The sequence below is a fragment of the Gopherus evgoodei genome, chromosome 16, assembly GCF_007399415.2.
Source record: "Gopherus evgoodei ecotype Sinaloan lineage chromosome 16, rGopEvg1_v1.p, whole genome shotgun sequence".
In the NCBI taxonomy this organism is placed as follows: Eukaryota; Metazoa; Chordata; order Testudines; family Testudinidae; genus Gopherus; species Gopherus evgoodei.
In genome coordinates, this window is record NC_044337.1 from 646857 (window position 1) to 661269 (window position 14413).

The 14413-nt window shown below is 48.6% G+C and overlaps 1 protein-coding gene across 2 annotated transcripts in view; it reads right to left on the reverse strand.

Moving 5' to 3' along the window:
- Positions 1-299: 299 nt before the first annotated feature.
- Positions 300-14413, reverse strand: part of WDR31 (WD repeat domain 31) — a 53298-nt gene continuing 39184 nt past the window's right edge. Inside the window, exons 7-10 of one of the 2 annotated variants that reach the window (XM_030535539.1) lie at positions 12818-12885; positions 11380-11521; positions 9141-9303; positions 300-1730 (exon numbers count right to left, since the gene is read on the reverse strand). In XM_030535539.1, the coding sequence (XP_030391399.1) occupies positions 1570-1730; positions 9141-9303; positions 11380-11521; positions 12818-12885 (534 nt within the window). In that variant the 3' untranslated portion in view covers positions 300-1569. Of the gene's footprint in view, positions 1731-9140; positions 9304-11379; positions 11522-12817; positions 12889-14413 lie in introns of both variants that reach the window. The other variant, XM_030535538.1, reaches the window with a different exon arrangement.

Genomic DNA, 14413 nt, shown 5'->3' on the forward strand with positions numbered 1-14413 from the left:
CTCCTCAGCCTCTGGCACACAGAGGAGAGGAAACCTCTCTTGCCTACTTCTGCTCTCACTCAGGGAATCTCAGTCAGCAGTAACCCCACAGCAGTCCCTGGATCTGGCATTGTGAGCTCCGAGCCTATTGGATCAGGAAGTGGTGGACAGACCTTCCCATAGCACTGTGAACCTCAGAGCCAAACACACCCATGGAAAGGAAAGCATCTGGTAGCTGGTTACTGACTCACTGGAGCACTTTCTGCACAGAAAAGCTGGCTACACCAGGGCAAAAGGGGCAGGCTGAGCCCAGGCAAACCTGTTAAAAACACCAGCCATCCCATTTGCAGAATCAGCTTTAGCTGGAAGTGAAAACTCTCCCTAACCCCTCTTCCGGGGTTCTTCCTGCGTCACCTCTCCCTGAAGTCTTCTGCCACAGCTTCCGCTCAACAGGCTGGCAATGTGCCAAGAACATGTGATTATTTCTTCAACTCCATTAGTCTTTTTTATCAGCTTGCTTCTGCCTTGGATTGTGGAGAAATAGCTACCTTCACAGCTGCTGCCAAAGCTTTTGGTGACAGGTGAAGAGCATGAATTCTCCCCCCCTGCCAGCAGGGTGCACGTACACCAGCCCTGGTTGTAGAACAAGCATTCGTTTTGGGGCACAGCGTTCGACTTCCTTAAACAGCACACCGAACCTGAGCAATGAGAACTGGGCTGAGCTTCTCTAGCCGACACCTGAGCATGTTAATTCAGTTAGCCTGTTACTGGTATGTTCTGAAACAAGCCATTCATTCCACATGCTGACATCTGAAAGGTGGTTTTCAGATCTGTAGCAAGTTTGCTGCTTCACAGCACAGTATTCAGCTTCTACCTTGATAACAGGATGGACCCTTTGTTCCTCAGTCTGCTACTGCACACAGCATCAGTAACCCAGGCTTCTCAGTAAGCCAGACTCTGCCCTGGTGGCGTGACCTTGGGGGTAACAAATGGGATGCCGACATAACACTGATAAGGCAAGAGGGACAACGATCCATGATTTTTCCTTACCTCTGCTGACAAGCATCCAGGCCTTCTTTTATAGGCTCTTTGTAACAAGAAAAGCAACAAAACCTGCAGCATAGCAAGGAATAGATGTTTGCACGACAGGATGGAGGCTACCCCATTGTGGTCAGCAGGATGTTCCCAGAAACACACTTCCCTGTAGGCCGGCAGCCTGTTTCACTAGAGTCTCTGTTTGTGTCTCTTTTTCTCATCTAACTGTTAGATCTATAACTAGTTTGCTTTTGATTTTGTGTGTCAAATGTGCAAGGCTTATTTTAAGTTAAAATTTGGCCTAAATGCATCTATGACTTGGCTTTAAAAATGGATGCAGCTAGTTTCCATAATCTCAGAAACAGGAACCTGATGATGACCCTGCTGGCTCTGCACTGTTGCTGATTTGGGGCTAGGGATATTACAGGTACCTGGCCATTAAACCTAGTCAGTCAGGAAATGAGTACTAATGACCGAGAGACTTCTTAACCAGAGAGGCAATTCCTGCTTTGGATTTTGACCATGATGGTTTGGGGCAGAGAGGGTCACTACGAATCAGAATGTTGCCACCTCCTGGAGCTCCAGCCCTTTAATGCTGTTTATCCTGAGTAAGTGAATTCCCGAGTTGAAGCTGGCACAGAGAAGTGTGGAGCTGTCACAGACAGCCAGGGAAGCAAGGGGTCCGGATCCGTCAAGGCACAAGGTGACCAGGCAGGCTGTGGAGAGAACAGGGAAACGTTAGTCAGTCAGATGTGTTTTGTTGTAATTCAGAAGTATATTGAAACAACAAACAACTCACCTACAGAAAATAGAGGCTTTTTAAAGGGGTGTGTGTGCAGTTATAGGGCCCTTCTACAGACACACAGGAATGACATTGAAAGGAACCCATGGTCCAGCATATGAAATCTGGCCCCACTTTGTCTCCAAGGTCAGGCACTTCTTTCATCTGACATTACCACCACAGCACCCTGCTGTAGGAGCCTTCCTAGGGCTCCCATTGGCCACGGCCCCTCTGCAAGCCAAGTGTTAGCAACTGGTATTTCTAGGATTAAAAAAGGGACATGATCAAGGTTCCCTTTTGCCCCTCTCTCAACCCAAAGAAGTGAGAGCTTCTACTGCTCAACAGTCCCATGACAGATACATGAAAACTAGCACAAAACCAGGCCCCAACTGGGTCATGCCATCTCTTTGCTCTTCTGCTCCCCCCGCAGTGGTGGACAGGAACAGAGATTAAGGGGAGATGACATAACAAACAGGTGCCACGTGTATCCGGAGTTTAGCAACAGCAGGTCACCCAGATTGCGAGCTGGGATTTCAGACTGTTGCAGTGTTTGTTTTGCAGGGGCTGCTCTCAGGATCAGCTCCTCCTGTGCCTCCAATTGGCTGTCTCAGAGTGCTGATCCGAAGCCCATTCAGGTGCCAACATAGCCTTAAGAAACTCCTGCAACCAGGGACGGCTTTAGGTATTTTGCCGCCCCAAGCACAGCAGGCAGCCTGCCTTTGGTGGCTTGCCTGTGGGAGGTCCCCGGTCCCACGAATTCGGCGGCACGCCTGCGGGAGGTCCGCCGAAGCTGCGGGACCAGCGGACCCTCTGCAGGCATGCCGCCAAAGGCAACCTGCCTGCCGCCCTCGCGGCGACCGGCAGAACGCCCCCCATGGCTTGCCACCGCAGGCATGCGCTTGGCGTGCTGGTTCCTGGAGCTGCCCCTGCCTGCAAGCCTGGGACAATGGAGGAGTCAGTCCTAATACACACTGACTGTGACAGCAATGGGGTTGGCACAGTTTGAGACACATTCTCAGGTACCCATTACACAAGGGGCTGTTAGGAACTGTACATCCTCTCATAATAGCTGGTATGTTACAATAGCCTGTGGAAGGATCTATGCTTGAGGGTTAATTGTATTGCTTAGGCACTATAATTTAGCAGATTTCCAACTCAGGACGTTCCTATCACACAAAACATGCTGTTCTCACAGTGATTTGTCTGCAGGATCCTGTTTCACCAATATATTAATTCCTTTGGCCTAATTGTTGCTGGATTTATTGTTCTCGGTCATGGGGATGGGGGTGGGGGTAGGATCACGTTCAGAAAGAAACCTCAGAACTTTAGAGCCTTACTGCTTTGCAGAAGGTGCAGCTGAGACCTGTAACACATTAGTCTCAGTGCAGAAAACACAGTCAGCCCTCATATTAATTCAGCACCTCCTGATGATTTTGATCACCACTAATGAACATTAAAACAAGCCTCTCTTCCAATGCCAATAAAATTCTTCATTACTGCACTTCTGGAGATAACCCTAATTAATGCCACACAGATTCATTGCCCTCCCCCTGCTTATTTCTTTATTACATTTTTTTGGCAATATACATTTGATCACCAAATTGGGGATTGGGAAGGAATTTTCCCCAGGTCAGACTGACAGGACCTTGGGGGTTTTCACCCTCTTTGCAGCATAGGGTGCAGATCACTAGCTAGGATCATCTGGGTAATATCTCACTCATTCAATTCCCTGTCATTGAAGGATCCTTGCGCATTGGCACATCTTGGTCACCCACCAGCCGCCCTGGTTCTCTGCCTATGGTACACAACAGTTCATTCTCCTGAGGGCTGCAATACTTTGGTCTGATTCTGGTTGTGGGGACTGGTGTGCAGGGCTGTTAGATTGACTTAGACTTGAACTTATTTCCAACACAAAGGAGGTTTCAGCACAATATATATTTTAAATGGAGAGTAGAACATCAGACATATGCACCTCTATCTGGAGACAGCCTAATGTTGTGTCTTCTAGGACATTTGTAGTAGCTCCTCCCATCCCAGTGGCACCAACAGTGACTTTCACAGGGTATTTACGAAACAGGCAAACAGAATCAAATTCATTCAGTGTTGTTCTGTATTTGTACAGCCCCTGGGTGCTTGGGGTCCTGGCCCAAGACTGGGGTCCTAGGCACTATCATAACACAAATTAATAATACATGATTTTGCACTCAGAGTCTTAGTTTAGCTACTATTAAAACAAGTGCAGATATCAACTGCTGGTTAAGACTGAGGCTAACATACCAATAATGCCATTCAGCACACTGCAACCAAGCAGGAGGATTAAGGCAGTTTATTGGGGGATCCAGCCTGAGCTCAGGTTCCTTCACTGCCAGGGCTGGAGAGTGGCCTCTACAACCAGCAGACTGTGGAATGAGATCTGGGGAACTACAGGCCTCACCTCAGTCCCTGGAAAAATCATGGAATCAATTCTGAAGCTAATGGCATTTTGGGCTGTATAAGTAGGGGCACTGCCAGCAGATTGAGGGATGTGATCATTCCCCTCTATTTGACATTGGTGAGGCCTCATCTGGAGTACTGTGTCCAGTTTTGGGCCCCACACTACAAGAAGGATGTGGAGAAATTGGAAAGAGTCCAGCGGAGGGCAACAAAAATGATTAGGGGGCTGGAGCACATGACTTATGAGGAGAGGCTGAGGGAACTGGGACTGTTTAATCTGCAGAAGTGAAGAATGAGGGGAGATTTAATAGCTGCTTTCAACTACCTGAAAGGGGGTTCCAAAGAGGATGGATCTAGACTGTTCTCAGTGGTAGCAGATGACAGAACAAGGAGCAATGGTCTCAAGTAGCAGTGGGGAAGGTTTAGGTTGGATATTAGGAAAAACTTTTTCACTAGGAGGGTGGTGAAGCACTGGAATGGGTTACCTAGGGCGGTGGTGGAATCTCCTTCCTTAGAGGTTTTTAAGGTCAGGCTTGACAAAGCCCTGGCTGGGATCATTTAGTTGGGAATTGGTCCTGCTTTGAGCAGGGGTTTGGACTAGATGACCTCCTGAAGTCTCTTCCAACCTTGATATTCTATGATTCAATGATTCTATGGGTGTGTGCAGGAAGCTGAACTGTCTGTGGGTAAAGGGAGAGTCTATGCTGTTTTCCAGTAGCTCTCTCCTCTCTGTATTCTAAACTGGATGGTAGATAAGCAACAACTAACACAAGCTTCCCAGTATAATAGTGCTTAGAAGGTATTTGCTCTTTGTTCTCAGATCATAGTAAGGCCAAACCTCATCACATGCCTTAATCACTGTAATTCCCAGTCACAAAAGTGAGTATGAACATTCAGGGCTGGCTCTAGGTTTTTTGCCGCCCCAAGCAAAAAAAATGTTGGCTACTCCCTACCCCAGCCCTGGGCTCCCCCACACCCTCCTGCTGTCCCAGCCCTGGGCTCTCCGCCCAGTTTTAGGCCCCCCTCCCACCCGCAGCCCCCTGCCGCCCCAGCCCTATCCTATGACTGTCCTACATAAATGAGGAAAAGTTGAGGTGCTTTTATTATTCTTTTGTTCCACTCTTTGTTTCTATGGGGAATTTGCCAATGCAATATCACTGTCTTCCTTTTAAACAAATAAAAACTAAAAAAAAAAAAAAGGGGGCAATGGCTGTTGAAAATAGCAGTTCCAGTCCTAATAACCCCTGGGAAGCATTTCTTGCTCAATTTTATCCTACTTTTTCTACAGCAGGTTACAGTGGCTCAGTATATCCGATTTGGGAGAAATGAAGTACCAGCTGCCCAAACTGAGCTTGAGCACTCCTGAATTTTGAGGGTTTTCAAATCTGGAAGGCAGATGCTAGATTCCCTTTCTGAATATTAACTAAATCTGGAAAGGAAAAGACAATTTCTGCTTCCATGGCTCAGAAGTGTAAATCCTCCTGCGTGCCTGGTACTGTATCTAAAGCTGCCCAGGTCCAGTAGAGCCTCCCCCCTTACTTTTCATTTTAAATTCTAGTGGGATCCATGTATCTCCCTTGCCAGGCTTCAGATAGAGAGGGACTCTGTCCATTTAGTCCACCCAATTCTTACTTTGGGGGCTGCAAGGTGAGGTCACACCAGTATCCCTAATCCAGTCTGGGGATGTCTTCTGAAGGGGATATCTGGGCCAAAGTCTTCTACTCCTTGGGCATACGTGTTCCCCATTCTAGGGTTACCTACCATATGTCCATATTTCCACGGACATGTCCGGCTTTTTGGGTTTTAAATAGCCGTCCGGGAGGAATTTGTAAAACTCTCAAAAAGTCCAGGATTTCCCTTCCAATCCAGAGCGTGGCACGGCTGACAGGGCGGCCCAGCCAGATGCCCTCCTCTACTTCTCCCCTCCCCTGCAGCCTCAGCATGCCACGCTGGCAGCACTCTGGGGGGATGAGGCTGCGCCTCTGCGGGGGAGCACAGCAGCGTGTCTGACTCTGCGCGGAGCCACACTGCTCTAAGCAGTACGGTAAGGGGGTCTGGGTGGTTTGGAGAAGGGGCACGGGATCCCAGGAGGCGGTCAAGGGACAGGGAGAAGGGGGGGTTGGATGAGTCAAAGGGGGACCTGTCAGGGGGTGGGGGTGTGAAGAGGGGTCGGGGCAGTCAGGGGACAGGGTGCGGGGGGGGGGGTTGGATGGGGCAGAGATTCAGGGGGACAGTCAGGGGCAGGGAGTGGGGGGAGGTTAGATGGATATGGGGTTCTGGGGAAGGGGCAATCAGGGGACAGGCAATGGTTGGACAGGCGTGGGAGTCCCAGTGGTCTGTCAGGAGCAGGGGTGTGAATAGGGGTCAGGGAAGTCAGGGGACAGATAGGGGGTGGAGTTCTAGGGGGGCAGTTAGGATGGGTGGGTCTCAGGAGGGGGCAGTCAGGGACAAGGAGAAGGGAGGCTTAGATAGGGGGTGAGGTTCCAGGGCGTGGTTAGGGGTCCTGGGTGGGGGTGATCAGCGGACAAGGAGCAGGGGGGTTGGATGGGTTGGGGTTCTGTGGGCGGCAGTCAGGGGGCAGGAAGTGGGAGGGAGTGGATAGGGGGCGGGGCGGGGCTACCCCCATGGAGTGTCCTCTTTTTTGAATGTTAAAACATGGTAACACTACCATTCACAGTGCCACCAGTTCTAGCAGTGAACTCTCCATTCACAACAAGCTGCAGCAGGAGGTCTCAGCTACCTCACTCCCTCCCCCTCCCTTTCCTGTTGAGAGCTACCAAGGAAATCCTGGGAAATGTAGTTCTTTCCCTGCTCCAGGGCTGGTTTTATAGGCAGGGAGCTGACCAAGGAACTTCAGCTCCCAGGGCCCCGTTGGTTCTCAGCTCCTATGCTGGATCCCGCTTGCCCCTGCAAATGTGCCATCCCAAGCACCTGCTTGCTTTGCTGGTGCCTGGAGCCAGCCTGCGAACATCAACCAAAGTGAGCGGGAATGTTCAGTAACCAGGCCCTGGCCTCAAAATGCAGTTACAGCATCTAGTCCAATTGGGACAACTCCCTGGCATTTCCCTTCACATGTTATCCTGTCCTCCCAGCTGCTGGACTGTCTCATGTGTAAAACTCCACCCTTTATAGCATCCTTTCACTTGAATCAGGATGTGACTGAGTTCCGAGGTTACAAACCTGAGCACTCGTTATTTTTGTGATATAGAAACTGAGTCCAAGCTGTTTATCACAGCTCATGAAATAGCCATTTCTGTCAAAACCCCATAGGCTGGATCTGCGTCAGTTACTTACAGAACAAAGCAGAGGTCCCCAAACTGTGGGGTAGCATGGAGGAACATCTGGGACGGTGCGGTGGGGCCCAGGCCAGCCCCCATATGCGGTGGGGAGGGAGCGCCAACCACTCCCTCCCTGCCCCCACCTGCATCCCCTTCCCCAGCCTCGGTGCAGCTCCGCACCCGGCCAGAGCTCCACTCCCGGCCCCTGCCAGCTCCCAGCCTCAGCTGCTAGCTGCGGCATTGTTCCCGGTCTGGGGCCAAGGCCAGCAGTGGAGCTGCACCTGGCCACAGGCCCAGCTGCCAGCCCCCACTGCAGCCCAGCTGCAGCTCCATTTCCGCTCCTGGCTGTGGCCCTGCCTTCGGCGCTTCTGCTGGTGCCGATGAGTACTCAACCCGCCCCTGCACCGCCCCGATTCCAACCCCTTCCCCAAATACGTGCCCCAGCCCCGTCTCTTCTCTGCCTTCTCCCCTGAGCACGCTGCGTTCCCACTCCTCCCCTCTTCCTCCAAGAGCTTGTTATGCCACGAAACAGCTGTTTTGCAGTGGCAAGTGCTGGGAGGAGAAGCGTGGACGCAGCGTGCTCGGGGAAGAGGCAGAGGTGAGGTGAGTGGGAGCAGGGAACTTGGCAAATTTTTCCCCTATGGCTCCCAGCACCAGACTCATCCCCAGTTTGAGGCCCCAGCCTTGGCCTCCTTAATCCTTTCCTTGTCTTTCCCCTCCCCCCTCACCTGGAGCCACATCCCCACTCCTGGCCCCGGGGAGGAGGGGTGTGGACATGGGTAAGGGGGGCGCAACTCTCCAATGTTTGGAGACCGCTGGGATAAAAGTTCAGTAGCACATCACCAACCATCTGAGAGAGGAATAAAGAGGGACGTTTTAACACCCCGTCAATACGTGGTCCCTCCTAGGAACATGGCTACACTCACAGATGTAGAGTGCTGGGAGTTAAACCAGGCTTTGGAGACTGCAGCAGGGAAAACGCTGCCCTGTGTTTACACACTCAACTGGAAGCATCCTGGTGTGGCCACATTAGCAACTCTTGCAACATGCATAATAGTAGTTATCCCAGCGTGCAAGTGGCTGCAATGTGCATTTCAAATGTGACAGGGAGTGTGGTGTGTGTGTGTGTGGGAAGAGTGGGTTTTTGGGGTGCTGAGAGTGTGTCAGCATGCTATCTTGTAAGTTCAGACAGCAGCAGACCCCCCTCTCCCCACACACTCACTCACAGCAAGCAGCATTCCTCAGTAATGTTGCTTTGTCCCGGAGCAGATAAGCATACCGGATGTCAGAAACGGAGCTTTGAAAGGGCACATCTGCATTCCTACAACCGAGTTCAAAACAATGACAAGAGTGGCCACTGGACTAAAGGGGATTATGGGACGTTTCTGGAGGCCAATCAGAGCGCAGTAACGGAACACCTCGTTCCCACTGACGCTCAGGTGTTTCAGCCAAGGCACAGCAAACACTATGCTTCTCGTGGAGCTGGATTACCAGGAGCACTACAGCTGTAGAGTCCAGGCGCGCTAAGTGCCTCGCTAGTGTGGACGGCTCAGGAGTTAGAGTGCATTAACGCAGCCCCGGGCGCCCTAACTCGCAAGTGTAGCCAAGCCCTAAGTCACATTTCGAGGCCGTACCTCCGCTGTCTTGGTTCCAGATCTTCACCATGCAGTCATGTGATGAAGTGGCAACGACTGGGATCAGACCAAGACCCTTGGGAAGGAAGACACAGGATGCTGTGGTTTGGAAATGCCCCTTGAACTCACGCACGCGGCTTCTTGTCTGCCTTAGGTCCCACAGCTGCAAAGGAACAGACATAAAGAGCTCAACCCGAAGGCCATTTCACCAATTTGTTACTATTCCTTCACCACGCTTGGCTGCTTTACAAAGAAAAAACAATCATTACATCTCCCGGGTACCCCCTTGCTGTCCTCACTCAGCACCTGCCACCACGCTGATACTGCCATCTATCTCGAGCCTGAGACAAACATACCCACGGAGGCTTACACGAGCGTTCCAGCTTGGTGCTCCACTCCCCTCATCTTCCCATTGAATTGCTGGCAGATAGCCTGCTGCCAGTTTTAACTCCTTCACACATCTGTTCTGTGTTTGCTCTCCAGTCTTTATCTTCCACTCCTCCCCACAGCGGATGTGGGATGGCGTATGCCACATTCCTAGAGCAGCCAGGGTACAGCCATGCAATCACCAGGGCAGCTGTGGGACCCAGCCCCGTGCAGTTTTATTTTAAATGCAGAGTCAAACTCTAGACTGACCGAACACAATAGGAATTTTGCTACTGGGAGGGATCAGCATTTGGTCCTATAACTCCCCTGAAAGAGTCAAAACCCAGTGGGATGATTTTTCATTAGTACGCATTTCAAGAGGCATAATTCCCTGTGGTGAGAAGAACACCTCAACAGCCCAACACTGTGGCATTTAATTTCAGAAAGGGGAACTATGCAAAAATGAGGGGGTTAGTTAAACAGAAACAGAAGGTGCATGGACACTTTTCAAAGACACCATAATAGAAGCTCAATTTAAATGTATACCCCCAAATTAAAAAACCCAGTAAAAGAACTAAAAAAGAGCCACCGTGACTTAACAACCATGTAAAAGAAGTAGTGAGAGATAAAAAGGCATCTTTTAAAAAGTGGAAGTCAAATCCTAGAGAGGCAAATAGAAAGGACCATAAACACTGCCAAATTAAGTGTAAAAATTTAATAAGAAAAGCCAAAAAGGACTTTGAGGAACAGTTAGCCAAAAACTCAGAAACTTCCTTTTATTTGTTTTAAACCTGCTGCCCATTAATTAATTTCATTTGGTGGCCCCTAGTTCTTATATTATGGGAACAAGTAAATAAGTTTTCCTTATCCACTTTCTCCACATCACTCATGATTTTATATATCTCTATCATATCCCACCTTAGTCGCCTCTTTTCCAAGCTGAAGAGGCCTAGCCTCTTTAATCTCTCCTCATATGGGACCCTCTCCAAACCCCTAATCATTTTAGTTGCTCTTCTCTGAACCTTTTCTAATGCCAGTATAGCTTTTTTGAGATGAGGAGACCACATCTGTACGCAGTATTCAAGATGTGGGCGCACCATAGACTTATATAAGGGCAATAGAATATTCTCTGTCTTATTTTCTATCCCTTTTTTAATGATTCCTAAAATCCTGTTTGCTTTTTTGACTGCTGCTGCACACTGCATTGTCGTCTTCAGAGAACGATCCATGATGACTCCAAGATCTTTTTCCTGACTCGTTTAGCTAAATTAGCCCTCATCATATTGCATGTATAGTTGGGGTTATTTTTTCCAATGTGCATTACTTTACATTCAGACTCATTAAATTTCATTTGCCATTTTGTTGCCCAATCACTTAGTTTTGTGAGATCTTGTTGAAGTTCTTCACAGACTGCTTTGGTCTTAACGATCTTGAGCAGTTTAGTATCATCTGCAAACTTTGCCACCTCACTGTTTACCCCTTTCTCCAAATCATTTATGAATAAGTTGAATAGGATTGGTCCTAGGACTAACCCTTGGGGAACACCACTAGTTACCCCTCTCCATCCTGAAAATTTACCATTAATTCCTACACTTTGTTCCCTGTCTTTTAACCAGTTCTCAATCCATGAAAGGACTTTCCCTCTTATCCCATGACAACTTCATTTACATAAAAGCCTTTGGTGAGGGACAGGTAATACCAAGGTTAAAGCCAGTCCAGCGCACAGGCTTCACTTCCTGGCAGGATTGCTCTCAGAGTGCCAAGGTGAACCCGCTAAGCCCTGCTGCCCGCAAGACAGGTTACCGTCTATAGGTATCAATTTCTGGAGAGGTCTAGAACAAGCAGCAATTTGCTGCCCAGCCAGAAAACTCACTGTGGCTTCGCAGCCCTCCCCACTGAAGCCATTGCTGCTACTGATGCAGTACCGTCCATCCTGGCTTACATCACAGTAGGTCTGAATATACTGCTTTACCGGGAACCTATGGGCCACCTGCAGCTCCCGGCTGTCCCAGATCCTGGAAAGGAGGAAAAAAGAACAAGTGAGGGAGAGTTAATACAGTGACTGAACTCCTCGCAATGTCTGGCCAGTTATTGGGGCAGAATCTACAAAAGAGAATGCAAGCTGGCTATTTTGAAGCATGCTCATGACAATATGCACAACCCAATCTCTTCACACCTCCAGCCTGGGCCTCTTTGCCTCTTATTTCAAGGGTTACTGAGCTCCATGACTCAACCTCGTGTTCTGGCCCAGACCTGCCAATTCTCTGGTTCTTCATGGTGTTCCACATGTGTGAACCAGAGCCCTCCTTCCCTCGACTCAAGCTAGAGTCATTCCTCCCTTGAGATCTAGCCTCCACGCCTGCAAGCTCCATGGGTTTAGCACAATGGGCCCAGTCTTGGTTGGGGCCTTGAGGAGAAGCTACCGCAATACTCATGTTAAACAACAACGTTTCCCTCTTCCACCCACAACGTGTTTTCAGCCCCATTCCCTTTGCCCCATCCATCTCCCACCCTGTAGCTTGGCTGCATGGGGATTTCCATCTTGGCCACTTTGAAATGCCGGTTTCTTTTCTTTGCTGGTGGCACCTTTACCTGGGAGAGAGCTGGGCAGCCCTGGACACTGCTCCTCTTATAGCTGGTCACCCTCCTGCTCTGCTGCATATCACACATTCTGTCTGCAAACTCACCAGCAATGGTAATAATATTGATCAGAGATGACAAAGACATGCCAAATACTAACACAGGTTCTACCCAGTGGCAAGTGGTATTGCTCACAGCACTGGTGTCCTGATCATGTGCTACCCCGCCGAAGATCATAGTCTCCACGAAATATGAGGTTAGCACAAGGTTTGCTTCTAGCAACAGAGCTTGGGAGACAACTTCACTAACCTACAAAGCCACTCCCTGCTGTGGTTTTTGTGGCAGACTCCAAACAATAACCTCCTTATTACCCCAATTCAAGCAGTAATGAAGTTCTCTATTGGTGTGTCTACTTCCCCTCCAGGGTTAGAGACACTTGGCCTGCCAAAAGATGAGTTGAGGAATGACAGATGCCACTGCCGCCCACCCAGTGAAGGAGAAAGGCGCCCAACAGCCATAGTGTACTGGTCTGGGGATGCCCAGGCACTCATCCTGGACCCAAGTGAACAGCTCTGCAGTCCTAGGCTATTAGCAGCCCCCATCCCACCAACAGGCCTAATCACCAGCACTGTCCATGGGATGGTTTTACAAAACTCTGGGACTCCTTATCCAGGTTCTCCTGAATACACCAAGTCTCACCTCTGCCGGTGGTCCCCACCGCTAGGCTTTACCTGATTGTTTTATCCTCTGACGTCTGAATGACATACGGCTCTGCAGGAACCCAGCACAGGTGTGTTACCTGCTGAAGGGAAAGAAGTACCAGAATCCTGTCCACCTAACAAAGCCCAAACTGACCCCTGCCCACACACAGTGTCACTAGAGAAGGTTTTGGAATTAACTGATAAACTTAACATAAACAAGTCACCGGGACCAGGTGGCATTCATCCAAGAGTTCTGAAAGAACTCAAACATGAAGTTGCGGAACTATTAACTAAGGTTTGTAACCTGTCCTTTAAATCGCCTTCTGTACCCAATGACTGGAAGTTAGTTAATGTAACACCAATATTTAAAAAGGGCTCTAGAGGTGATCCCGGCAATTACAGACCGGTAAGTCTAACGTCGGTACTGGGCAAATTAGTCGAAACAATAGTGAAGAATAAAATTGTAAGACACAAAGAAAAATATAAACTGTTGAGCAATAGTCAACATCGTTTCTGTAAAGGGAAATCATGTCTTACTAATCTATTAGAGTTCTCTGAAGGGGTCAACAAACATGTCGACAAGGGGGATCCAGTGGACATAGTGTACTTAGATTTCCAGAAAGCCTTTGACAAGGTCCCTCACCAAAGGCTCTTACATAAATTAAGCTGTCATGGGATAGAAGGGAAGGTCCTTTCATGGATTGAGAACTGGTTAAAAGACAGGGAACAAAGGGTAGGAATTAATGGTATATTCTCAGAATGGAGAGGGGTAATTTGTGGTGTTCCCCAAGGGTCAGTCCTAGGACCAATCCTATTCACCTTATTCATAAATATTCAACTTATTCATAAATGACCTGGAGAAAGGGGCAAACAGTGAGGTGGCAAAGTTTGCAGATGATACTAAACTACTCAAGATAGTTAAGACCAAAGCAGACTGTGAAGAACTTCAACAAGATCTCACAAAACTAAGTGACTGGGCAACAAAATGGCAAATGAAATTTAATGTGGATAAATGTAAAGTAATGCACATTGGAAAAAATAACCCCAACTATACCTACAATGTGATGGGGGCTAATTTAGCTACAACGAGTCAGGAAAAAGATCTTGGAGTCATCGTGGATAGTTCTCTAAAGATGTCCACGCAGTGTGCACAGGCGGTCAAAAAAGCAAACAGGATGTTAGGAATCATTAAAAAGGGGATAGAGAATAAGACTGAGAATATATTATTGCTCTTATATAAATCCATGATACGCCCACATCTCGAATACTGGGCACAGATGTGGTCTTCTCACCTCAAAAAAGATATTCTAGCACTAGAAAAGGTTCACAAAAGGGCAACTAAAATGATTAGGGGTTTGGAGAGGGTCCCATATGAGGAAAGATTAAAGAGGCTAGGACTCTTCAGCTTGGAAAAGAGGAGACTAAGGGAGGATATGATAGAGATATATAAAATCATGAGTGATGTGGAGAAAGTGGATAAGGAAAAGTTATTTACTTATTCCCATAATACAAGAACTAGGAGTCACCAAATGAAATTAATAGGCAGCAGGTTTAAAACAAATAAAAGGAAGTTCTTCTTCACGCAGTGCACTATCAACTTGTGGAACTCCTTACCTGAGGAGATTG